The 27,901-nt window shown below is 33.7% G+C and overlaps 1 protein-coding gene and 2 pseudogenes across 1 annotated transcript; 1 reads left to right on the top strand and 2 right to left on the bottom strand.

The window, feature by feature from the left end:
* Positions 1-252: 252 nt before the first annotated feature.
* Positions 253-25,288, bottom strand: LOC141519621 (mesoderm-specific transcript protein-like; annotated as a pseudogene).
* LOC141517187 (olfactory receptor 5D13-like) lies at positions 7,770-8,748 on the bottom strand (annotated as a pseudogene).
* On the top strand, positions 21,483-22,424 carry LOC141519052 (olfactory receptor 5D14-like). The gene has a single exon (XM_074231520.1). It carries the CDS (start codon positions 21,483-21,485, stop codon positions 22,422-22,424), a length of 942 nt encoding a protein of 313 aa, XP_074087621.1.
* Positions 25,289-27,901: the final 2,613 nt, after the last annotated feature.

The raw sequence follows: 27,901 nt of genomic DNA, 5'->3' as shown, positions 1-27,901 counted from the left end.
ATTGTAATTGTAGCTAACAAGACAGGAATTGCCTTTGATTTGCTTAATGATCTTTCAAAAACCTTTCATTTGCAAATCTCTTCTGTTAAACACAGGAAAAACTAGACTCAAAGATAAGATATTGATAGATAGATAGATAGATAGATAGATAGATAGATAGATAGATGCCTTTCAAGCTATTTTAAGAGAAGTAAGGAGGCTGTCTAAGTGGTCCCACTTTCCATACTGTATAATTTTATGATTAGGATTGAACTATAAAGTGGCAGCCCAAAATTCCAAGAGTCCGTAACTTTTTGTGAAAAAAGCATGTTGCTGGCTTCCTGCTTGAAACATCTGGAATGATCTATTTCTAGTGCAAGAAGTCAAGTTCCTATATTTGATTAACTGTCAGCTGAACAATATCTCAGCAAGAGGATGGGATATAAGACAAAACCATCTGAAGCTAATGGCATTACTTGGGGAAACTATTAGTGGTGTGAAGTATGGCCTCTTGGAGGAATTAGTTCCTAATTTGAAAGGAAACAGAGCAAGGAAAACAATACTTGTCCCTCCAGAAAGAGTTGATGAATTTCAAATGTGCATTTTGGAAACCACAAAGATTCAATGTGGATAGTGGCTAATGTGGTCATCCAGAATCAATACTTTGGATTGTGATAACATTTTCTTATACAGATTTATATGGGATCTAATGGTCCAGAAATGAAAAAAGGGGAACAACCAAGGAGATTTAGAAATTTCAAAGGATTTTTCTCTGGATGATGTGCTTTAAGAAAATGTCATGGGTGGGGGGCGCAGCTAAGTGGTGCAGTGGATAGAGCACTGGCCCTGGAGTCAGGAGTACCTGAATTCAAATCCAGCCTCAGACACTTAATTATTACCTAGCTGTGTGGCCTTGGGCAAGCCACTTAACCCCATTGCCTTGCAAAAAAAAAAAAGAAAGAAAATTTCATTGGGCAAGTTAACATCATTGGTTTGAATCCCAAGGCACATATCCCACATTTTTGTTTCTGAAAGCATGTATATAGCTCAACGACCACCACAAGCCCCAGCAAAGAAGCAGAAATTCATCAGTCTAATAAGAATAGGACACATCAGGCCTCCATATTTTAATATCTTCTGGAGTAGTGTGATGATGAGTCTCAAGAAAAGATAGCATCATTTGACAGAAAAAGGTTGTGGACGAGAACCTGCCCAATCTGATTTTGCTTGTATTATTAAAGCATGTCCTGAGTTACGGTGTCCCCATAGTCATTAGAGAGAATGATAATTCTCTGGTTCTGAATGATAAGTCTCTAGATGTCCCATCAGTCCCTTCATGCTGCTGGCTTATTCAAAGAGGAGTAATTATGAGATCTCGAATTGTCACTGAAAAGAAAACTAATTAAGTGATATTTGGCAAATCACTTAACCCTGATTGCTTCATATGCACTGCCACCTCATCATGATTCATTTCTGGCTACCGAATCCAGATGGTTCCAAAGGAGAAAGTGAGACTGGTGACTTAAATGCAGTAACCTTTAACTCAATTCATGTACTTGTCATGGTATCACATACTTGAAATCATGGTCTTCTTTTAGAATGAACAAAAATCATCTTCATCATTGTATATTCTTGGATATATAAATGCTATTAGCTAAACTAGTTTTCAGAGAAACTTTGGGAACAAAATGCAAACATACAATTAAGAATTGCTTTCTTTTTATATTAATAAATCAACAAGTCCTTATTAAATGCATATGATGAATTCCAAATACCTTTCCAACTTAAATAACTTAAAATCTATTTTTATATACTATGAGTATATAAAGATATCTTAATAAAAATTAAATTACTTTTTTAAAAAAATTCATTTATCTGTCAAATTAATTTTCTTACAAATATTTTTCCAGAAGGTATGATTTTATTCAAATTATCATATGCATATGTGAATATCTGTATGTGAGTATATGTGTCCATTTAGGTATATATGAATATGGATAAATACTTGCCTGCATGCATACATACACATCCATATAGAAGGTCAGGGGCTATGTTATATCTAAGTGTCACAATTTTGTTTGTCCATGTACTAGCTAGATGGCTGACCTCATAATGAAAAAACCCTGGTCACAAGGCTTGTCTCTGTCACTAACTATGAGCATTATCCCAATCAATTTCCATGACTTTATCAAGGACTTTCATGTGTTAGGGACAGCTGGGTGGTACAATGGAGAGAATATCAAGCCTAGAGTCATAAATATTCATCTTGTGATTTCAAATTGAGCTTCATATAGTCACTAGCTTTATAACTGAGTAAATTACTTAACTCTGTCTCAATTATCTCATCTATAAAATGAGCTGTAGAATAAAATGGAAAATCAAGAAAATTCAAATGGAGTCAGTTGCAGCTGAAACAACTGGACAACAGCAATGTATTGGTTAATAAGAATAATAAAATAAAAAATAATATAATTTATGAAATTTTATAATAAATAATAATAAAAATAATAAATAAAAATTTCTGCCTTAAGAAATTACTAATGAAACAGCATTGTTATATATATGTGTATAGAAATATGCATATGTGTGAGAGTATATATGTATGTATGTACCTATATAAATATATAATATATACACACACACTATGAAAATCTTAAAGTACTATTAAATGTTATTAAATATAGGTGATTATTGCTGTCTGTCGGTTCCACATGAAAAATTCCTTTTATAGCCCTTAAGCTATTTTCTTCTCTGTAAAATTGAAATACACTTACTTGTATGCATAAAACTGACTATGAGATATCTTCCATTAATCCTTATAAATCTAAGGATATATATATATATATGTATATATATATACATATATATATGCAATTAGCATTAGCAAGATTTTCTGATTATGATAAAGTTTAATTGATTTAAATGTTAAATATGTGTGATATGATTAGTTTCTCAGACATAATATTGCTTCCATCTGATATTTGCACAAGTACAGTAATGCAGAACTCAAGGTCCATCCTGCCCCTCCTCTGGAAATGGTTTCTGCTGATTCTCTCCATCATAAGGATAGAAGTGTTTGGAATTAAGTATATTATAATTTAAGGCTGCTCTAAAACTGTGAAATATTATTGTTACTTTTGCCATTAGTAAATTGATTTTATTTTATACAGATATGCAATTGGAAGAACAGTTGACAAAAAGAGGATTCCATTTGAATTTAAATACACTAGAGTGAAGAAAAATCAGCTGCATATCCAGATCAGAACAATTAATTCTTGTATCTCCTGATTCCAATATTACTAATGAAAGGCTTTTGCTGTGAAATGAGAACATAAAATTACTTAGCAAACCTAGTAGCACTCTATTGTTGAATGATTGAATAATGATGAAGATGAAGATGATGATGATGATGTAAAAATTGGGTCACAGGGTAACAGAGCATTCTCCCTACTTGTTCACTGCAGTATAATATACTGTTCATCCTGTGTCTATATGTGGATAGTTTGATAGCTACTGTCGTTACCCCTGATTGAGTTTGGCATTAATTTAAATTCAGAGTTCAAACAAATTTTTCTGTTATTCATTATCTTAGTAGTGCTCTACATTTATATTTTCAAAAGATATTTTGACCATCTCCAAATAACTTGCATTCAGAGTCTCTATTGTACTTATTCTCTATGATTAAACACAAAACTGAACTGTGTAAAAGGAGCATTGAAGATACAGAGTTTCCTCTAATGTTATGTTGTGTTATTTACAGAGAAGTGGTCAGCTGAGATTCTCCTAAGATCCTAAGAGCAGATCTCTGATAAACTGCATTCTCCCCAGACTAAACTTCCTAATGCAATAACATAAACTACTTCTTACTTTCTCTCCACTCCTTGGAGTAGATTGAAGTGATTGTTTCACCAGTTTGAGAGAAAGTACAACAATGGTCCATATTAGAATATTATATTGTCCCATTGCTAGCCTATTCAGTATTTTATTTATTTAAACAATTTGGAACAGTGAAAGTAGAATATTGGAATTATAACTTTGGAGAATCTCAGCACAGAAAAGGACTTTTGCTATTATGATGTACAAAGTCCTTATCTGATGAATGAACTAATGGAAAGATAAATAAAATTTCTTAAAACCCTATGTCATATCATGTCTTCTGGCTCCCAGTATACTTCATGCCCCCCTACATGTCATCTACTTTGTCATCAGTCTCATTAATCAAAACAGGAAAGATCTGGTTATAACCAACTTGAGGATAAATCAACTTTCTGGTGAGTAGATCTCCTTTTGAATTGGAGTTGTATCCAATGTCAGTGCCCCAGACTGGAAGAAAAAGAGGTTCCCCTGCCCTAACCTGACCCCGTAGCTTATTTCATAAGGCATCTGTAGTTTAAGACAAAAGAAGTAGAGGACAAAACTTGCCTTTTTCTTCTTATTACATGTATGGCTAATCATCTCCTACTTCATTATTCTCTTCCTCCTTACATTTACAAGTAAATTCTTTTTATCATCTAGGGGAAAAAAAGACACAATCATAGTATATGATCTCGAGACTCTCACAATCTAATAAGCAGATGGAGCATGAAAGTTTTAATATCACTTCTATTTTGAATACTAGGAGCACAGGCAAAGTATGCACTGAGTGTTTCACATACACAGAAAACAGGTTTCAAATATGAGCAGAAAGAGGAGTCAATAGACAGCAAGATGTCCTGGAAGGCTTTGTAAATAGGGTGGATCTGAGCAATTCTTTCAGAAGGATTAAAACATAGATAAACACAAATAAATTGAAGGTGTTAAGGCAAGGAGCATGAAAAGAACAAATATATGAAGACATTTTCTGAAACAATGATTCTCTAAAGAGCTGTAAGCACAATCTATTGGATGATAAAATCCTGAATTTAATCCTTGTAATCTTAATATCCCAAGGATAATAGGACCACAAATGTATAGCTGGAAGTGAACTCAGGCTAGATTTCTTTTCCCTTTTTCTTTATTTTTGTCAGTCAGTGGGTTTGAGGCTACATGTGCTCAAGAGATCTAGCCCTTATTACCGCTTAATGTCTTAACTTCTATACTTGTTACTTTTAAACCACAGGAGAATATAATAAACTTTCATGTCCCTTTACCTCTGAGTAAGTCAAGATTTGACTGTGAAGTTCATTCCTAATTTTCCAAAAAAAAAAAAAAAAACAGACATTCTTTCCTGCTTTCATCATTATGAACCTGCGATGAAAGAGTGGTGACATAATTCCTCCAACAGCTCTCCCCAGAACCCCACTCCTGGAAGACTTCAGGCAGGTTCTTCAGATACAAAGACCAGAACATTTTCTACCAAGACACATGGAGTGCATTTGGGAACTCAGAAAATATGCTGCTTTTCAACCTCCGACTTTGAATGGTAAAAGATCTAGCACAGTCTGACTCAATGATTTCATGAGGTGATTGCCCTTGATTTCCTAAGTTTTGGCTTCAGTGACAAACCAAGACATTAATTCATTTAATAGAAGGTCATTAGAAATTTTCTTCTGATACCCTCGCCATCTGGATGGTGAGGTAATATTTTATGAAAACCTTTCATTCTTCTCTTTGTTCCTGGGTAGATTTTTCATGTAAAGATTGTAACTCAGAAAATCTTAAGCAATCAGGTTGGAAGAGAGCGGTCTAGGGAGGGAGGATCTGTGCTAGGCCATATAATCTTGCTTGACTGTCACCTCGGGGCAGCTCCTTGATCTTCACTAACTTTGTGAGACTTGGTGGTGCCCTTTTCTTGAGAAAAGTCAAAACAAACTCTCCTTTTTGCTCAGAAGAGTCTATATTTTTTTTAAGTGGGTTGCTATCCCACACAAGGGTCATATAGACATGGCCCTTAGAAACTGAAATGTGGGACATGTTGGCTGGGTTTCAAATCAATGATTCAAATCAACGCTATTCATTGACAATCTCTTAAAGTACAACAGTCAGAGAACAATGTATTGAAATCACTGAACTGGGGTTTTCCTCTTCATGGTTGTTCTCCTACATTTCATTTCTGGGTCAAGAGATTCCAAGAATACCCAGTTAGAATTTATGAACCTGTATAAGAAAATGTTCCCACAGTTTACGGCTTTGATTCTGAATGACCACATTAGCCACTATTCGTAGCTCGAAAGTCTTATGGGTGTTCTGAATGCACATTTGAACTCCATCAACTCTTTCCAAAGGGAAGAGAGTTGTTTTCTTTGCTCTATTTCCTTTTAAGTCATGGTCGATAGTTATGTTATTAATATGCGCTATTAACTTCAGTGAGTTTTGTCTTGTATCCCATCCTCTTTCTGAAATATTTTTCTGGTTGACAGTCAATCAAACATATATATTTGGTTATATTTTCCTGAATAAGAAATTCTAATTGTCTATTGCAGATATTTTAAGAAGGATGTCAATCACATTCTTTTTCATAAAAGTTTTCAAAGTTAAGAACTCTTGGAACTTGGGGCTGTCATTTTATAGTTCAATCCCAACCATATAGAGAGTGAGGCCACTAAATAAACTTCCCAACTTCTCTCTCTCTCTCTCTCTCTCTCTCTCTCTCTCTCTCTCTTAGATTTTAAAATTTATTTATTTTCATCCATTTGTACAAGCATATTTACAAGTTACAAAATTTCCCCTCCACCCTTCCTTCGCAGCCCCCTCCCCTCAGCAGGGAACAGTCAGGTTAGCATTTTACATGCGTATTTTGTTAAACATATTTACAAATTAGTCATTTTTGGTTTGAGGAATTAGGATTGAGGGAAAGAGATCCATAAGAGATAATTTTTATAAAGTGTTCATCAGATTCGGAAGGCTTTTTTTTCTGAGTATTTTGGTTTTTTTTTCCTTCCTCTGGCCTCCCAGCTTCTCTTAAAATGACTTGAAATCTATCTATCTATCTATCTATCTATCTATCTATCTATCTATCTATCCCTTCTTTTTAAGTGTAATTTTTCTGTGTTTAACTTGCAAATGTTGTGTTAATGGTAAAGGGAAAAAATATTAAGCCACTTGTAAATGAAGGATTTGAAAGACCTTTAAGCAAATGGAGTTGAATCCTACTGTTAAAATGTCTCAGTAAAGCAGGAACATTCATTATTTTAAAGTCTTTTTTTAATAGCAACTTCAATAGAACATGGAGCAGGAATAATTGTTTATTTTCTATTAATAAAAATGAATTTTGACAAAAAGAAATATTGGAAGTAAATCTGTAACATAAGATCTTCATTTTAAAATAGAGGAGTGCCAGGAACTTTGTTTACACACTGCAAATGAATCAATCAACCAAAACTAATAACCCTTTACTGTGCTATAAATATTGTACTGAGCATTTTGTAGGAAGAAATTTGGTTTTATAAAAATTCTATTAGTTAATTGAGTTGTTCCAGAACCTGGGGACTCACATTTTCTTCCAACACTGGATATGGTCATTCATAAGGATCTTTATTTCTGGTAGGCATGAAAAAAATCACCTTCTTGTCGAATTACTTAACACTTTTGTTCTTTTGTTTATATTCAGGGAGGAGAGAAAATGTGAAGATTGAAGAAAAAGAAAAGAGATAATCACTTGTGTAGAATTAATAGACTTATTTTTAATAAATTGTCAAATAATTATAATGAAGTTCATCTTGGTATACATTTTAATGATTTTCTGACAGTGATTTTTCTCATTTAAAACACGTTTTTTCTTAATTTACCTAATAATTTTCTTGTCTACCTTTCATGTAGAAGACATGAGCACCAGAAAAGGGAAAAACTGGATAAAACTCAGGTAATTTTATTCATACAGTAATGATAGAAACCACATAAATAATCTTCTGATAAACAATTTTAAAATCTTTCAATTTCCTAAAAGTTTCCTTCACATCATTATTCCTTAGACTGTATATTAAGGGATTTAACATAGGAGTCACTACAGTATAAAAAACAGATCCTATTTTGATCATAAATCCTGTCTTTTTAGAATTGGGAATGCAATAGAGAAAGAGGAAGAGTCCCATAGAAAATGGTAACAACTGTCAGGTGGGAGGCACAAGTGGAGAAAGCTTTATATCTCCCACGGGCTGAATGCATTTTGAGAATTGTGACAAAAATAAAAAGATAAGATGAAAGGATAATGATGAGAGTGCAAAATACACTGAGATTTGAAAAGATAAAAACTATTATCTCACTGAAGTGTTTATCTGAGCAAGAAGCAGAGAGGAAGACAGAAAATTCACATACAAAGTTATCAATAATTTTGGTCTCACAAAAAGACAATAGAAGAAGTGAGTAGGTGAATATAATAGAAATAATTATGCCCCATGAATATGCGACAGTCACTAGCAGGGAGCATAGCTTTGGGGACATGGAAATGGTATAGAGCAAAGGATAACAAATAGCTACAAACCGGTCATAAGCCATCATGGCCAACACAACTGTCTCAGTTGCCACACAGGTTATTAATATGGAAAATTGTGTGATGCATCCCTGGATGGAGACGCTTCTGTCTTCTTCAGCTAAATTGTCTAGTAATTTTGGTGTAATTGCAGTGGAGTAACAGAAATCCACAAAGGACAAATGACTGAGAAAAAAGTACATGGGGGTGTGCAGTTTGGGACTGATCTTGATGATGACAATCATGCCCACATTCCCCACCACTGTGACTGTATAGATGATGAGGAACAGTAGAAAGAGGGGCACCTGGAACTCTGGGTTATCAGAGAATCCTAAGAGTATAAACATGACTGCAAAACTCTGATTCTTTTCAGTGCTCATCATGATACCTGTTGGAGAAATTAGAAATGGATCATGGGAAGCAAAACAGAAATAATTTCCCTTTTCATCTAGGAATTACACTCTTCATTTTTCCAGACCAGTCTGCAGTATTTCAATATATTTCCATGTATATTTATATATATATATATATATATATATATATATATATATATATATATATATATATATATATATCTTCCATCAGTCTATATCTTTCCCTCCCCCTTCACTCAATTGAGTGTACAACTACAAAGTTGTTCACTAATGAATTATTTAATGCCCTGAACCAAAATTTATCTTCTGAGGATGTTTTCTGTTAATTTTCATGTTTCTGCTGCACTGCTAGGGTCAAAAGTTGGCATTTCACATATTTTTATGAACATTCATGTTTGTTTTTCAAATATTTGCATCCTCTCTTGACCATCTGTAAAGGACAGCAAAAGTCAATCCGTGCATAACCTTCTTCTTCTTGTGTCATGTTAAGTGTTTCCCCATAGCCTCATATATAGCCACATAATGCATTGATATGGAACAAAAAATTCCTTATTGCACTGTCTTTATAACATGCAATTAGAAGGGGTTTTTCCCTTTGCAGTCATGTCCCTGACCCTACCTGAGATTTTCTTGACAACGAAACTTCAGTGGATTTCTATTTCCTACTCCTGTTCATTTTGCAGATTAGAAGCTAAAGCAAAAAGGTTAAGGAAGTTGCCCAGAGGCCCAGAGCTTGTAAGTGTCTTAGCCAGACCTTCTCAATTCCCAGCCAGGGATATATTCCCAACACCACCAAGCTACACCTTGTTATTCAGTCATTTTTTTTTCAATCTTATTATCTGAGGCACAGCGAATGAGTCGTCCAAGGACATTTAATTCAAACTATTCCTATTAAGGTCTTAAGAAATTGTTATTGTTTGTCCTGTGATCTCAAAGAGAATCATGACATCAGGGAGGTGATGCCATGACATTTAAGTGAATAGGATTTAAGTAAGGGAAGGCTGTGTAAAGTCACCTAGTATCAATTTTTCTTTAAGAACCATCTGGGTCCAGTGACCAGATATAGATCAGGATGACTAGAGATGGTCCTGGATGCAGTGGGAGATCTTGGTTGTTTAACTTAATCTTTTAACTTAGTTTCAGTTTGGTTGAGGGAATACCCATCCGGTGACTGAGACTAGGTGAGAAAAAAATAAGAAAAAGAACAGTCTTTTTCACCTAATCAAAAAAATTAATCAAGATAAGGAAGACTGTCAAGTGTTTCTGACCAAAAGACAAAAAAATGCTATTTGCATTCACTCCAAGTCAATCTTGGTCCAAACAATGAAAGAGTGGGATTTCGTCTGGGACCTGTTGTTAGTCATACATTTAGAGGAAGAGAGGATTTATTATTTATATGTACGTGAAAAAAATATATATGTAAATATTTCTGTATGTGGATGCAGGATTTTGAAGAAAAACACACCGACACAAATATAAAGGGAAGCAGTGCTAAACTAGATATACCCCCAAAATCTTTCTTCGTATCTATTCATGTCTACATGTTTAAATATTTTTAAATCTCACCCACTTCTTCCACATTTCTGGTTTTTTAAAGGATTTGAAGTTCCATTGGGCTTTTGTACAATGTTTATGAATTATCATAACTAGGGGATGAAAACTTATGGGTCAATCTAGTCCAGTCCCTCATTTTTATACATGAGAAGACTGAAGCACCAACAGGTTAAATGACTCATCTAAGATCACACAGGAATTAAACAATAGAGTTGTGAATCAGGCATGGAGGCTCATTCACTCCATCAGGTATCATCTTCAAAAACATTCAGTTTAAATTGTGCTTCAAATTATTGATAAAACCAAACAGATTTATAGAATTTTTAACCTATCATTCAAAGTGGCCAATAAACTTGCTACCAAGGGCTCAGACTTTCCATCCCAATTGTGTCTTGTACCAGTTTTTTCCCCAAATTGTTCGGTCTTCAAATTATCAAGATAATGTATATTCTTGGTCTCATACCTCTGCTCTCACCATATTTCATGCCTCAGTGACCTCTTTCTGCTTTTCTAACTGAAGAAATCTTAAATTTTCTTTCCTACCTTTCAATCCATTCTTTGACCATTCTCTGTCCATTGATCATCTCTAAATGTCTCTCCTCTAAAAACTGTAAGTCAATTTTTAATCACATCCATTAGACTCTTTCTTTGTCTTTAGTACTAATATGAAAATTTGTGTACAGAAGTTCACCTCCTACATTAATTATGAACTCCTTGCCATCAGGGAATGAAGTTTTATCATATTTTTAATAGTTAATGTCTTTCTGTATGTTGAAACAATATACATACAATTGGTGAAAAGAAATATTTAAAGTTAGAGAAAGATAAATGTCACTGGAAGCTATAGGTTATCTCACTGAATCAGACTATTCCATATTTAAGAAATTTTAATTGTTCACAAAATCTATCTGACATCAAGTGTAATTTTCCCTCTTAATAATTTCTTTCCCAGGAATCCTGAAGCTACTCTATTCAAAAAAGTCATGATTCTCCTCTTTCCATCTATGTTTCATTTCAGGATTGATTGTATCCCTCATACTTGTCCATACTGAGATCTTTATAGACTTCAAATATATTAATATATTTCAATTACTCAAACTATTACCATATTGTCAAACATTTAAGTTGATTACAACTTTGTGTTTTTTTCTAGGTCTTACAATTTCATGTTACTCTGAAAATCCTTGACAGAGTTCCCCAAATTATTTATTTTTAGATTATATTCTGAATAGTGATAATTTAGGATCAAAGAATATCATTACTGTGTTATCTATGAAATGATAGATTTGAGGGCAAAGAATATATCTTTGATTCCAAAGATAAAAGGAGCTTCAGAAATGTAAAGGACCTCCGCTGATACAGCTTCATACAATTTGTGAAATTTTTGACTTTAGATAATTCTTGAGGAGCCCAGAGTCCAACAACAAACCTCCCCGACTCCCCCATAAACACATTTATTCACTCAGAGAATTAGATAACCTTTTTGTTCTCTATCAAATTAAATTTACCTTTTCAAACATTGCTCACTCTAGTTAAATGTTTGCATACAATCCTATGCTCCATACTCACAGGCATTCTTCATTCCTCTCAATTTCTACAGTCTTGATTGTGGCTTCCAGTAGACCTTTAACAATTACAAAATACTTTTTATCTTTGTATGTACTATCTCAGCTTCTCACATGTACTGAAAACCTCTTCTGGGAAGAGGCATTGTCTTCAAACTAATAATAGTCATTAGAAATTAGGTACTATGGGGCAGCTAGGTGGCCCAGTGGATAGAGCATGGGCCCTGGAGTCAGGAGTACCTGAGTTCAAATCGAGCCTCAGACACTTAATAATTAGCTAGCTGTGTGGCCTTGGGCAAACCACTTAACCCCATTGCCTTGAAAAAATGAAAAAAAAATTAGATACCAGTACTTTCTAAGAGTCATAGAAATTAGGTTCCCTGCATACACACACACACACACACACACACACACACACACACACACAAATAGACACAAAAGAGAATGAAGATAATGATGAGGTATAAGAGAAGGATGGGGATTACAGCTAAACCTAGGCACTCCCTTTTAGACAGTTCCTTTCTGATTCATCTTCCATGGAATTTATGAAAATAATCTTTCTAATTTCCAGTTCAAAGTAAAACAAAACAAAACAAACAAACAAAAAAAAAAAAAACCAGAAAAAAGTTTCTGGTATGCAATTACCAGACATATGCACTCACCAGAACATAGGTTCTCCTGCACACTTCATTTTCTAGATTCATTATATAGATAGCATATTTTGTCTATATTTTAATTTAATGTTTAGGTGATTGTTTGACCCCTCTGTAATGAACAAACTAAGAATTAATCCACTGGAATATCTTATTAATAGAAAATTAGTATTTTTTCAGTAAGTGGACCAGCAGAATGTGGTTCTCTTCATTTTACAGCAAAGCTAAGAAAGAGAGATGTCCTATTCTGTTTGATACCTTAGTAATGTACTTACACTAATGTTCTTTCATTTGCTTCCAAGACCATTGGGACTCAAGCCCTAGAGATTCTCCTTACCCTACATTTGTGATGTCAAAAGAACTAAAATAAAAAATATTAAGAAAATATTCTGCTATATTACTGTCAGTGAATGGAATTTCCTAAAAATCAAATTTGTCATACATTAGAATTTTTCCACACCTTCACCAATATTAAAATAGATTTTCCCTAAGATTATACAGTGTGTAATAAGTTGCAAATTTTCACATAATTGAATAATTTACCCTCAGAGGATTTAAGATAAGGCGTGACCACCATCAAATTAAAAAAAAAGTTTATTCAGACAATTTAATAAGTATTTTGTGCCAGACAGTAAAGACATTGTAAGGAGTAGATTTTGAGATGAAGAATTTCTTTCTCACTCTAGCTCCTGGCAGAAACATGACTCCACCCAATCCTGAAGCAAGATGCTGCTGCTGTGATTACTGGAAACTTGTACTATTGAGCTTATACTATTATCCCCAAAACTAGACATCTTATTCTTATGTAATGTCTTGGATACTTCATTCCTTCCATACAAAAGTTAATGATAAACATAGAATTAAGTCAGTTTTATGATTAGACATTATCTCTTCCCTCTTTCACCCAGGTCTCTAATAATACTATAATACTATAATCAGATTTGTAATTTGGAGTTATTTCTAGTGAGTCCACTAGGCAACAAATATTAAATAGGCATTTAAAATTTTCCAGGAACTTCACTTAATGTTGCTCACATACAAAGGCATTCAGAATTTAATGGTTGTGAAAACAAGCAATAAGTAATATTCATATACATACCAGGTATGCTAAAACCCATTTTTAAAAATTAATTAGAATTATATGTTAAAACAATTTTATCATTTTATCTATCTGTCTCTTACTGTCCTATCTGTGATATAAACATTCATGAATATATATCAATCAAATAAATTATTTCTTGTATTCAATATTTTATAAAAAGAAGTGACTTGATCATGAAAAAATGACAGACAGCAGGAAAGAATGAAAGAAAAATTGAATGAAACAGGGAAGGACATAGGGAAGGTTAATAAGAAAGGAAGAAAGGGAAGGAAAGATGTAAGGAACAAAAGGAAATGGAAAGAAGAAAAATGTAGAAAAACAAAGAAAGAAAAAAGAAAGTAAAAGAAAGACAGATGGTGGGAGGAAAGGAAGAAGAGAGAGAGGGAGGGAGGAAGAAAAGAATAAAGAAAGAATAAAAAAAGAAAAAAGAAAGAAAAAATCATTCTTCAGATTACATTTAGATAATATCAGGTTTGTTAATGCCCTCTAGTGACCCTTCATATGTTCCATAGTTTCCTTTGGGAATATCAAATCATTGTATTGCTTAGAATAGTTAAATAATACTCAATTCATCATACAAGCATGCTTTTATTGTATAAAATGCTCCTCTGACTCTTCTTATTTCATTTTGCATCAATTCATGTTCATCTTTCCAGGTTTTATTTTTTGTTTTTTCTTGGAAATCAAACTGCTTGTCATTTTTTTCTTACTAGAATTTTTTCCAATTGCTTGTAAAGATTGTTTTTGCCAATTATTTATGTAATGTTTTGAGTTCCAAAGTATTGTTTCCCCCCCCACACCTTTCTCTACCCCCTCTCTTGGACAGCAAGAAGTCCTGAATAGGTTTTACATTGCACAATAATGTTAACTGTATGGATAAATTGAGAATGTTGCAAAGGAAGAATCAGAAGCACAAGCACGGGGGGAAAAGACAAGAAAAGAATACCAAAAAAGTGAGACTATGCTTTGATCTGTATTCAGACTCGATAGTTCTTTCTCTAGATGTGGTTAGCATCTTCCATAAAGAAATTTTTGGAATTCACTTGTATAACTATTGTGGAAAAGAGCAAAATCCATGATAATTGATCATCACACATTGCTATCACTTCATATAGATCTTTTCAGGTTTGTTTTTACAAAATTAATCTGTTTTCATTTTATTATAGAAAAACAATATCCCATTGATAAATCAAAACATGTTCAATTTTGTTGAATGTCCATGTTTTTCCATAAAAGCAGATGCTCAGTTTTGTGGGGTCGTTGATTCTAAGTTGCTATCCATGTTCTTTTACCTTCCAGAATATTATATTTCAGACCCTATGAGCCCTTAATATAGACAATGCTAAATCCTGCGTTATCCTGACTTTAGCTCTGCAATATTTAAATTTTTTCTTTTTGGCTGCCTGTGAATATTTGTGATGGATAATACCATCTATATCCACAGAAAGAACCGTGGAGTTTAGACAAAGAACAAAGCTTATTAATTTCAATTTTTTAAAAAAGTTCTCTTATGTACTATATAATTTTGTTATCTTTCTCTAACATTTCATTTCTTCATCAATGATATGTTATTTTTTTCTCTCAACACATTCAATTTTGATCAATTCATCTCATAGAAACAATGTAAAGATTATCAGATTGCCTTCTCCTGGGGGTAGGGGGGAAGGAAGGGGAGGAAATTGAAAAATTCAAAACATTACATTAAAATGATTGGTAACTCATTATATATAATTGGAAAACAAAATATTTTAAAAATAAAAGAAATTTAATAGTTTTTAATATATGAATGGAAAACTCTTGTTCTATAGGAAAATGCAAGCAGGTTGATTTCAGAAAAAATCCTTAAAAGATTTAGATGAACTCATGGCAAATGAGGTGAGCAGAACCAGGAGAACATCATGCAATGATCAAGTATCATAGACTTTGTTCTAATCCATAGTAGTTATACAAGAACATTGCAAAATCTCTTTATGGAAGATGTTCACCACATCGAGAGAAAGAGCTATGGAGTCTGAATTCAGATCAAAACATATTATTTTCACTTCTCGTGTTATTCCTTTCTAGAGTTTGTCCCCCTGTCATTCTAATTCTTCTTTCACAACATTCCCAATGTAGCCATATGGCTAACATCATTGTACAATGTATAACCTATACCAGACTTCTTCTTGTTTAAGAGAATGGGTAGAGAATGGCTGTGGGGGGAGGGGGGACTTGGAACTCAAAATCTTTCATATATAATAGGCAAAAATAATCTTTATAAACAATTGGAAAATAATAGTTATAATAAAAAATTATTGCAATTTGATTTCTAGGAAAAATCAAAAATCATAATCTGGAAAGATAGATATGAATTGATGCAAAGTGAAATGAGAAGAAACAAAATATTTGATACAGTAGAAGCATTCTTGTACGATGCATTGTGAATGATCTGGCTATTCTAATCAATGGATAAAACATATTAAGGATCTCAAGAGATCATTAAAAAAAGACCCTGATACTGTCTGAAGAGTGATTTTTTCTCTTCTTTCTTACTTTTTTTCCCATTGTTTCTTTATTTGTTCCTCCCTCCCTCCTTTCCTATTTTTTCTTCCTTTTCCTACCTTTTTTCTTCCTTTCTTTCTGTCTCCTTTTGTTTCATCCATCATTCCTTCCCTTTCTTCTTTCTTCCCTTGTCCTTCCTTCCCTCTTTCTTCCTTTCCTTCTTCCTTCCTTCCTTTTTCTTTTTTTCTTTTTTCCCTTTCGTTCCTTTCTTATGGCTATCATTCTTTCATGATCATGTCTCCTTTTTCTACAATATAAGTGAATATAAAGAAATACATAATTTAATTTACATATTAAAATAAATATTTATATCAGGCATAGAAAAGGAAGGAACAGAAAGATTTTGGAACTCAAAACTTAAAAAGAATGATAAAATTATTTTAACATGTAATTAAAAAATAAATTTAAAAAATAGGTTCTATCAAACCTGGAATGTATATGAATGTTATTTATTGCTTATTAACATGACCATTAAATTCTGAGCATCTTTGAGTGTGTCCAACACTAAGTGAAATGCTTGGACTATTTCAATTGTCCATTTAATATTTGTTGCTTCGTGAATTCACTACAAATATCTCTAACTTTATAAATTTAATTATAGTATTATTGGAGATCCAGGTGGAAGAGGGAAGAAATAATGTGTATTCATAAACTGGCTTAATATCACATTATACATGGAGGCAATGAAGTATCTTAGACATATGGAGAGGATGTCTAGTTTTGGGGATAACATTATGAGCTCAGGAGTATAAGTATCCAGTGAATGTTTTAGCATCATCTTGCCTGAGGGCTGGATGACATTACATCATCAAGTCCTGTTATTACTCTAGCAGCTAGAATGATATAGAAATTCTGTATTTTAAAGCATACTTTTTACAATATCTTTACTGTCTGGTGCAAATTGAAATAAAGAAATATTTATTAAGTTGTCTGAATAAGCATTTATAAAGGTGATGCTGTCCATGCCTTATCCTAACTCCTCTGATAGTAAATTATTTAATTATATGATAATGTACATCTAATTGCACATTGTTGAATCTCAGGGGAAAATTTATGCTAATATTCGTGAAGGAGGGAAAGATTCTAAGGTATGACAAATTTGATTTTTAGAAATTCCATTCACTGACAATGACATAGTAGAAACATTTTTTTTAATTACTTCTTTTGATACTACATATGTAGGGTCAATAGAGAATCTCGAGGGCCTGAATCCCAATGGTCTTGGGAGCAAATGCAAGAACTTTAACTTAAGCACTCCAGGTTTCAGATGGAGTAAGACATCTCTAAGACTTTGCTTTGCTGTAAAATGAAGATAAGATAACCACATCCTTCTTGTCTAGTCAGTGAACAAAGACTGATTTTCTATTAATAAGGCCAGTGGATTAAATCTCAGGTTGATTCTTACAAAGGAGACAAGCAATCATGTCAATATGAAATTAAAATATAGACAAAATATACTATCTATTCAATGAATCTAGAAAATAATGAATCTAGAAGAGGCTAGGATCTGGTGAGTAGATATGTCTGGTGATTTCATATCAGAAACCTTTTTCTGTTTTTTGTCTTTTTTTGTTTCGTTTTTTTATTGGAAGTTAGAAAACTATTTTCAAAAATTCCATGAAAGATGAATCAGAAAGAAACTGTCAAAAAGGAGGGAGTTGGCAGGCTTTCCAGAAATCTGCATCCTCTTCCTCCTCCTCATTTTGATCATTCTCTTTTTGGTTGTTATTTTTTTTTCCTTTGGGAACCTAATTTCTATGATTCTTAGAAAGTATTAGAAGCTATTTTCCAATGACTACTCAAAGATTTAAGTCAATATCTCTTCCCATAAGAGGTTTTCAGTACATGTGAGAAGTTGAGGTACATACAAATATCAAAATTAATAGCATTTAGTAATTGTTAAAAGTCTACTGGCAACAAGTCTACAAAAATTGAGAGGAATGAATGACAAATGCCTTTGGGTGAGGAGCATAGGATTGTCTGCAAAAGTTTAACAAGATCTAGGTATGTAAGAAAAACTACACACTTTAATAGGGATCAAAAAGAAGTCATCAAATTCTTCCTGCAAAATATTCTACCTGAGTGAAAAGATGTAGGTGGGGGGGAAGGAGATGAGTGAGATAAACTCTGTGCTCCCTAAGAATTATCTGAAGTCATAAATTTCAAAAAATGTGTAAGACTGTATCAGTGGAGGTCTTTTATATTTCTGAAGTTCCTTTTATCTATGGAATCAAAAATCCATTCCAAGCCCTCATTTCTGTCATTTTATAGATAATACAGTAATGATATTCTTTGATCCTAAATTATAATGGTTCAAATTATTCTCTGAAAATAATTAATTTTAGTGCTCTCTTCTCAAAGATATTTAGAGCAACATGAAATTATAAGACTTAAAAAAACACAAGACTGCAATCAACTTCAATATTTGACTATATGGTAATAGTTTGATGGAGGTATATTAATGTATCAGAAATCTATAATGAGCATGGTATGGACAAGTATGAGGGATACAATAAATCTGGGAAAGAGACAGATGGGAAATGGAGAGTCAATACTTTTTTGAATAGAGTAGTACCAAGAATCATGGGAAAAATTGCTAAGAGGAAAAATTATACTTAATATAAAATTGTACTTAATATTAAGCAGATTTTCTGAACAGTTAAAACTTATTAAAATGGAATAGACTGACTCTAAAGGTGAGATGACCTGCAGGTTCTAAATGACATTTCTCTTTCTCTTCCTTTTAATACTCATTTTCACCAATTCTGTATAAGTTGTTTCAATATGTAAAAAGACTTTAGCTATTAAAAAAAAGAAAACAAAAAACTAAGAAATGACTGCATTCTTTGATGTCAAAGGGTACATAATCATTGGCAGGGAGGTGAACTTCTGTACACAAATTTTCATATTAATAGTAAAAACAAAATTAGAGTCTAAGGGTCATGACAAAAATTGTCTCCCGACTTTTAGAGGAGAGAAATATAGAGATAATCAATGGACAAAGAATTGTCAAAAATAGTTTGAAAGGTAGGAAAAAAATAAGTTTTTTTGAATTAGAAAAGCTGAAAGAAGTCCCTGAGGATGGAATATGGTGAGAGTAAATGCATGAAACCAAGAATATACATTGTCTTAATGGTTTAAAGAAAGGACCCTTTGGGCAAAAACTGATGTAACCTGTAGAGACACAATTAGAATGGAAAATCTGAGCTCTTAGGAGCAAGCTTATTGAAAAATTTGTATTATAGGCTAAAAATTCTATTAATCTACTTGAATTTGACTGTAACTTGAAGCACTAAGATTACTATTTTTTAAAATGAATGTCTTTGAAGATGAGACATAGTGAAAGGAATGAGGTCAGATGTAGATATTGAGGCTCCATGCCAGACTCACAACTCCGTTGTTTAATTCTTGTATGACCTCAGATGAGTCATTTAACCTCTTGGTGCTTGAGTCTCTTCTATAAAATGAGGAACTAGATTGGCCCATAAGCTTACAACCTTTAGATATGTTAATAATTCAAAATAATTCAAAAACTTATTGGTACATATTAATGACCGCTGGACCTATAAATTTTTGGAAGACACAAGAAATATGGAAAAAATGGCTAAGATTGAAATATGGAAATATAATTTAAAATGTAGAAAGATGAATAGATGTGAAGAAAGATTTTTGGAGGGATATCTAACTTAGGGCTGCCCATATTTTTATTGTGTGTGTGTGTGTGTGTGTTTGTGTTTTTTCTTCTATATCCTGTATCCACACATAGATATATCTACTTATACACATTTTTTACAATTATACATTCATACACATTTGCATATATACATATAGATGTAATAATAACCATATGCAATAATCCTTTGTTACACTCACTGAGTAACAATTGGTCAGGTTCAAGTCCTATTGTTCATTGTTTGGGCCAAGATTGACTTGATCTGAATGTAAATAGCAAGTGTTTGTTTTTTGCTCATAGTCTTCCCTGCTCAGACTGATTTTTTTGAGTAGGAGACAGAGACAATTCTTTGTCTTCTTTCTCACCTAGCTTCAATCTCTGAATGGGTGTTGCCTCAGTCAAACTGAGACTTGCTAAAGATTAGGGTAAAAAAGGCCAAGATAAGTGGCAGCTAGGTGGTGCAGTGGACAGAGCACAGGCCCTGGAGTCAGGAATACCTGAGTTCAAGTGTGACTTTAGACACTTAATAATTACCTATTTGGCCTTGGGCAAGCCACTTACTTAATCCCATTTGCTTCGCAAAATCCTTAAAAAAAAAAAAAAGATCAAGATAGCCCACTGCATCCAGGACCATCTGCAGTCATCCTGAACTCTATCTGGTCACTGGACCCAGATGGTTCTAAAAGAGAAAGTAAGGCTGAACTTTTGCACAGGCTTTCATCACTTAAATCCAATTTACTTGCATACCATAGTATCACCTCCCTGATATCATGCATCTATTTGAGAGCAGAGACAAATACCAATAACAATTTCTTAATATCTCAATAGAAAGTGTTTAAGTTAAATATCCTGGGACAACTCATTTAGTCACCTCACAACACTGATAAGAAGAATGAAAAAAAATGACTGAAAAACAAGAGATTGCTAAGTGGTGGGGATAGATCCCTGGTTGGGAATTGGAAAGGTCTATCTCAGGTATGTAAAGGCTGTGTGTTTCTGGGCAACTCATTTAACCTTATTTTCTTTAGTTTCTAATCTGCAAAATGAACTGGAGAAGGAAATGGAAATCCGCTCCAGTATCTTTGCCAAGAAATCCCCAGGTAGAGTTGCAAACATTTGAATATGGTTGCAAAGAAACTGAAAGCACTGGGAAACTCTTTAATTGCATGTTATAAAGAGCTCTAACACTGCAATAAGGATTCTTTCATTCTTTATCAATGTATTGAGTGATCATATATGAGAATATGGTGAAAATATTTAAGATGACACAGGAAGAGGAAGGTTGGGCTAAGATTTCCACATTCTTGTATTTTACAGAAAATCTGTGAAATAAGCAAATATTAGAAAAATAGAAAGGTGACAGATTATTAAAATATATGAAATGCCAAATATTGACCATAATATTGTAGCAGAAACATGAAAATTAAGGAAAAATATTCTCAGAAGATAAACTTTGGTTTAGTGAAGAAGTTAAGTTGTACACTCAATGAACAAAGATGGGAAGAGAAAATATAGAGATCAAATCTACATATGAAAATAACTTGAAATAGTACAGACTGGTTTGGAATATTGAACAGTATTACTTCTGGATGAAAAGTGAAATTATTTCTTTTTTACTTCTCATGATCCATTTCTAATTTTCTCTAACAGAAACCATGCTGAACACTAACAAGAATCAGAGTTTTGAAGTCATGTTCATCCTCTTAGGATTCTCTGATTATCCAGAGTTCAAGGTACCCCTCTTTCTACTCTTCCTCACTGTCTATGTAGTCTCTGTGATGGGGAATATGGGCATGATTGTGATCATCAAGATCAATCCCAAACTCCACACCCCCATGTACTTTTTCCTCAGTCATTTGTCTTTTGTGGATTTATGTTACTCCACGATAGTTACACCAAAGTTACTAGAAAACTTAGCTATGGAAGACAGAAGCATCTCCGTCAACAGCTGCATCACACAGTTTTCCTTTGCGGTCACTTGTGTGGCTATTGAGACAGTCATGTTGGCTGCGATGGCCTATGACCGCTTTGTAGCTATATGTTATCCTTTGCTCTATACAGTTTCCATGTCCCCAAAACTCTGTGCCCTGCTAGTGACTGTGGCATATTTATGGGGTATAATTATTTCTGTTATCCTCACCTGCTCAATTCTTGTATTGTCTTTTTGCGAGACCAAAATCATTGATAACTTTGTATGTGAATATTCTGTCTTCCTCTCTGCTTCCTGCTCTGATACACACTTCAGTGAGATGGTGGTTGTTATCGTTGCAAATCTCAGTGTATTTTGCACTCTCATCATTATCCTTTCATCCTATCTCTTTATTTTTGTCACCATCCTCAAAATGCATTCAGCCCGTGGGAGACATAAAGCTTTCTCCACTTGTGCCTCCCACTTGACAGCTGTTACTGTTTTCTATGGGGCCCTCCTTTTTCTATATTGTATTCCTAGTTCTAAAAACTCAAGGCTTGTGATGAAAATAGGAGCTGTTTTTTATACTGTCATAACTCCGATGCTAAATCCCTTAATATACAGTCTAAGGAATAATGATGTGAAGGAAGCCTTTAAGAAATTGAAGGATTTCAAAATCACTTATTGATAAGATTATTTATATGGATTCTATAATTGATGGTGATTTTTTAATTAGCTCCGAGTTCTATTCAGTTGCTTCTTACTCTAGTGCTCACATGCTCATTGTGAAAGGTAGTCAGGAACATTGTTAGGTAAATGAAGAAAGAGTGTTTGAAATGAGAAAAATCACTGCTAGAAAAATCCTTACAATGTACTCCAAGATGTAAAGTCTTTCTCAGAAACTTTCATTAAAGTTCCTTGACAATTTATTTTAAAAAATAAATCTACTGATTCTACATGAGTGAATACCGGTTTCTTCTTCTCAATCTTCACATTTCTTCTCCTTATAGAGAAGAAATAAACAAATATGCAGCTAGTTGAATGAGTAGGTGATGTTTGGATGCCTACCAGAATCAAACATCTTGAGTGATCATATCCAGGATTGGAAATCAATATGAGTCCCTAAGCCCTGGAGTAACTCAGTCCACTGATAGAATTATTAGAAAACCAATTTTTTCCCTACAAAGTGTTTAGTAAAATTCTTATAACTAGTAAAGGGTTATTTAGTGTCGGTTGATGGAATCATTTGCCTTGTATAGACAAAATTTTCTTTCTCTCTTCAATATGAGCAACACTATCTTAGAAACTGGTGTCCAATATACCTTTTTTTCAAAATTCAGCTTTATTAATAGAAAATAAACAATTACTTCAGCTTCAAGTTCTGTTGAAATTGCTAATAAAAAAAGATTTTTAAAATGAATATCCCTGCTTCACTGAGGTATTTTAACAGCGACTAACAAAACACAGAATTCAGCTCCTTTGGCTTAAAGGTATTTTTTAATTGATATTTAATTTTTCCATATACATGCTATGAAAGTTTTTTCAACATTCATCCAAAGCAAATATATATATTTTTTAAGTTACAAAATTTCTTTTCACCCTTCCTTTCCATGTGTACATGCATATTTTTGATAAACATGTTTATGGATTAGTCATTTTCCGTATGAGAAATTAGGATTATGAGAAATATATAAGAGAAAATTTTTGTAAAGTGTACAGATTCTGAATTGTGTTTTTGTTTGTTTTGTTTTTCTTCCTCTGGATGGGGATGTCATTGTCCATAGCCAGACGATTGCCCTAGCTCTCTGAACTGCTGAGAGAAATGCGTCCATCACAGCTGACCATACCACAGTACTGTTGTCAGTATGTACATTGTTCTCTTGGCTCTGTTCCCTTCACCAAGCATCACATCCATGCTTCTCTAGAGTCCAATTATTTATGATTTCTTATAGAACATTAACATTCTATAGTATTCATGTACCAAAATTTGTTCAGTCATTCCCCAATTGATAGGCATGCCCTAAATTTCCAATTCTTTAGCACTACAAATATAACTGCTATGAATATTTTGGAACATATAGGACTTTTCTCATTTTTTATGATTTCTTTTGGACAAAGACCTACAATTGAAATTGCTAGGTCAAAGTGAATGAACATTTTTATTGCTCTTTCAGAAGCTCTTAGAAAACTTGCATTTAAAAATTCTTTCTGTTAAACACAGGAAGAACAAAACTAAAAGACAAATTATATATACTATATATAGATAGATCAATAGATAGATAGATAGATAGATAGATAGATAGATAGATAGATAGCAGATAGACAGATAGATAGATGATAGATTGTTTCAAGTCATTTTAAGAGAAATTGTGAAGCTTTCTAAGTGGTTCCACTTTCAATACTGAATAATTATATGGTTGGGATTGAACTATAAAGTGGCAGCCACAAATTCCAAGAATACTTAACTTTGAAATCTTTTGTGAAAAAGAATGTTTGAATGAAAATGAAAAAAGAATGTTTCCTGTTTGAAAGAGTCAATTAGAATTGAAAGGGTCAATTAGAATTGCAAGTACATGAAGATATGTTGACATTCATATATTTGACTGACTGCCAGACTGAACAATATTTCAGCAAGAGGATGGGATACAAGAAAAAACCCACTGAAGTCAATGGCATTACTTTGAGTAACTTTTTAGGGATGCCTCTTTGAAGTATCAGTTCCTAATTTGATACCATGTCTAGAAAGGAAATAGAGCAAGAAAAACATGTAATTCTCTAATTATGAATAGTGGCTTATGTGGTCATCCAAAATTAATGCTGTGAACTGCGATACATTTTCTTGTACAGATTCATAAATTCTGTATGAGTATTCATGGGATCTAATGACTCAGAGCTAAAATGAAAGGGAACAACCATGGAGATGAAAGTTCCCATTCAGTGATTTCAATGTATCTTTCTCCGGTGGATTTACTTTAAGAGCTTGCCAATGAGTAGGTACTTTGAATCACAGTCCACATATCCAACATCTCAGTTTCTGAGGGCCTTGTGTATGGCCCAAAGTCCACCAGTAAAAAGAAGAAATTCATCATACTAGCAAGGATAGGAGACATCAGGCCTCCATCCTTCAGCATCTTCTGGAGTAAAGTGGGATAGTGAATCTCAAGAAAAATATCTCCATTTGACTGAAAAAGACTGTTGTGTACCTACCTGCTCCATCTGATTAGTTGTGTATCATTAAACCTGAGTCACAGTGTCCCTATTGCCCTGAGAGAGAAGTTAAGTCTCTAGTTCAGAAGCTCTAAGGTGTCCCAGCTGTCCCTTCATAAAACAGGCTTGTCACAAGTCAAAACTTAGAAAATCAAGTGCTACCATCTGGTGCTCGATGTTAGATGTTGAAAAGAAATATGATTACTGAACTGACAACTGCACTCCCTGTGTCTTGGTAGAAAATGTTCAGACCTTTGTATCTGAAGTGTCATCCTGAAGTCTTCCAGGAGTGCAGTTCTGGGGAGAACTGGGGGGAGGTCGGGGTGGAGATGTGCACCACTCCATCCCAGGCTCACAAGTGATGAGTCAAGAAAGAAAGTCTGATTCTTTGAATTTCTGGGAATGAATTTCACACGCACAAATCTTGACTGACTCAGAGGTATAGGGACATGAAAGCTTACTACTCTACTGTGGCTTATAAGTAATAAGTAAAGAAATTAATAAATTAAGCAGTAATAAGGGCTAGATCTCTTGAGAACATATAGCCACATGCCCATTGATTCACAAAAAAAGGAACCTTGCCTCCAATTTATTTTTAAAAGAGCTCCCATTTTTCTTTCCTTGAAATCTTTTTAAGTTCTAATTAGCTGAAAGTCCTTGACAGAATAATATTCCAAAATAATGCTGAAAAGTATGAAAAATCATCTTCAAAATTAAGGCAAATTTAATGAATCTCTCTCTCTCATCTATCTATAATCTAGCTCTGTGTCTCTGTGTCTCTGTCTCTGTCTGTCTCTGTCTCTGTCTCTGTCTCTGTCTCTCTCTCTCTCTCTCTCTCTCTTTCTGTCACTGCCTCTGTCTTTTTCTTTTCATCTCCCTCTTTGCTTCTAACTTTTTGACTCTCCCTTTCTATATGTCACTCTCTCTAGCTCTCTCTGGCTTTATCTCTCTATCTTTTTCTCTGTGCTCCTTCCTCTTTCCTCTCTGCCTCTGTTTCTGTCTCTGTCTTTCTCTTTGCTTCTGTTGCTCTCTGTGTTTCCCTCTCTCTTTGTGTCTTTCTCTATCTCTATTTCTCGGTCTCTGTATCTGTGTTTCTCTCTCCTTTGCCATGTCTATTTGTCTTTCTCTCTCTGTGTTTCTCTCTCTCTATCTCTCTCTCTCTCTCTCTCTCTCTCTCTCTCTCTCTCTCTCTCCTCTCTCTCCTCTCTTTTTAAGAGAAATCTCTGTTTTCAGAGTATCAGAATCTATATTTCACTGGACTGTTTAATGAGATAGATATGATTATGAGGGAACACTGTTTGAGTAAAGGAACTGATTTTTCTGAGGGTAAGCATCCATCATTAAAGTTCAGAAACACTTTTTAGTGAAATATATAGAACACCAGTGGTGGAGTCAGGAAGATCTGAATTCAAATCCAGCCTCAGACATTTATTAGTGTGATCCAAGACAAATAACTACCACCTACTTTACCTAAATACTACATCTATAAAATGAGAATACACTGGAAAGAAAAATAAAAAAATTGCTCTAATATCTTTGCCAAGAAGATCCCATGCACCATGGGATCACAGAGTCAGAAATGACTAAATAAGACAACAAATTGTCTCATAAGTCCTTGTTATTCCCAGAAAGTCTAATCAGGGACAGCTAAAAATACTGTAGACATTGCTGGTGTTGGGGTTTCAGCTTTCTAGGTTCAAATCTGGTCTCAGACACATGTTAGATTTTGTGAACCTGGTAAATAACAACCCTATTTACCCAGTTCTTCATCTATAAAATGCATTGATGAACGAAAAGCCAAACCACACTGCATCATTACCAAGGAAACCTCAAAATGGAGTCACTAAGACTCCCAAATGACTGAAATGACACAGCAACAATAACAAAGAATAGGTGTCCTGAGTTCAAATCTAACCTCAGAGAGAGGACAAATACTAGCTGTGTGACCTTGGGCAAGTCACTTAACCCTGATTGCCTCACATCCAGGGCCACCTCCAGTTGTCCTGACTCATATTTGGTTACTGAACCAAGATGGTTCTGGAGGAGAAAATGAGGTTGGTACTTCAGTATAGTCCCCCTAACTCATATCCAAAGGCACCACCTCTGTGATAGTTTGAGCTTCCTCTAGAATGAAGAACAAACATCATCATCTTCATCATCATCATCATATTTACATGCAAACATACATGTGCACATTTTTTAAACTATGCTTCAGAGAAACTTTGGGAACAAAATGTCAAACAATACAAATAAGAACTCCCTTCCTTCTACATTAATAAATCAGTAAGTCTTTATTAAAGTCATATGACATATAATGAATTTCAGATACCATTCCAACTAAAAAAACTTAAAATCTTTATGTATATACATATACTTTGTATATATATACACATATTAATAAAAATAGGATTTCCTTTTAAAATAGTCATTTATCCATAAAACTCACTGTTACAAATATTTTCTTAGAAGATAGGATTTTCATCATATTCCCATTTATTTAATTATCACATTCCTATATATATATATATATGTATGTATGTTTGTATAGGTCTACATGAATATGTATACATACATGCATTCATGCCTAAATAGATATCCAAACACACAAAAACATATATACCTTGTCCTACTGTCAGGTTATAAACTTCTTCAGGTCAGGTGCTATGTCACATCTCAGATCATATTTTTTTTTTCCAGATACTGGATGGAGGCTGACCTAAGAATGAAAAACCTCAAGTCACAAATCAAGAGCCATTCTGTGTTAGGGACAGCCTGGAGAAATGAAGAATGATCTTGTGAATTTAAATTGAGCTTCAGACACTCATTCACAATGATACTCTGGGTATAACAGTTGACTCTGTTTTCCTCAAATTCCTCACCTATAAATTGAACTTTGAGAAGGACATGGAAAACACTCCAGCATCTTTCTCCAGAAAATTCCAAATAGGGTCACAAAGA

This window comes from Macrotis lagotis, chromosome 3 (genome assembly GCF_037893015.1).
Source record: "Macrotis lagotis isolate mMagLag1 chromosome 3, bilby.v1.9.chrom.fasta, whole genome shotgun sequence".
NCBI lineage: Eukaryota > Metazoa > Chordata > Mammalia > Peramelemorphia > Peramelidae > Macrotis > Macrotis lagotis.
The sequence above is the reverse complement of the archived record's forward strand: the minus strand, read 5'-3'. Positions and strand labels throughout refer to the sequence as shown.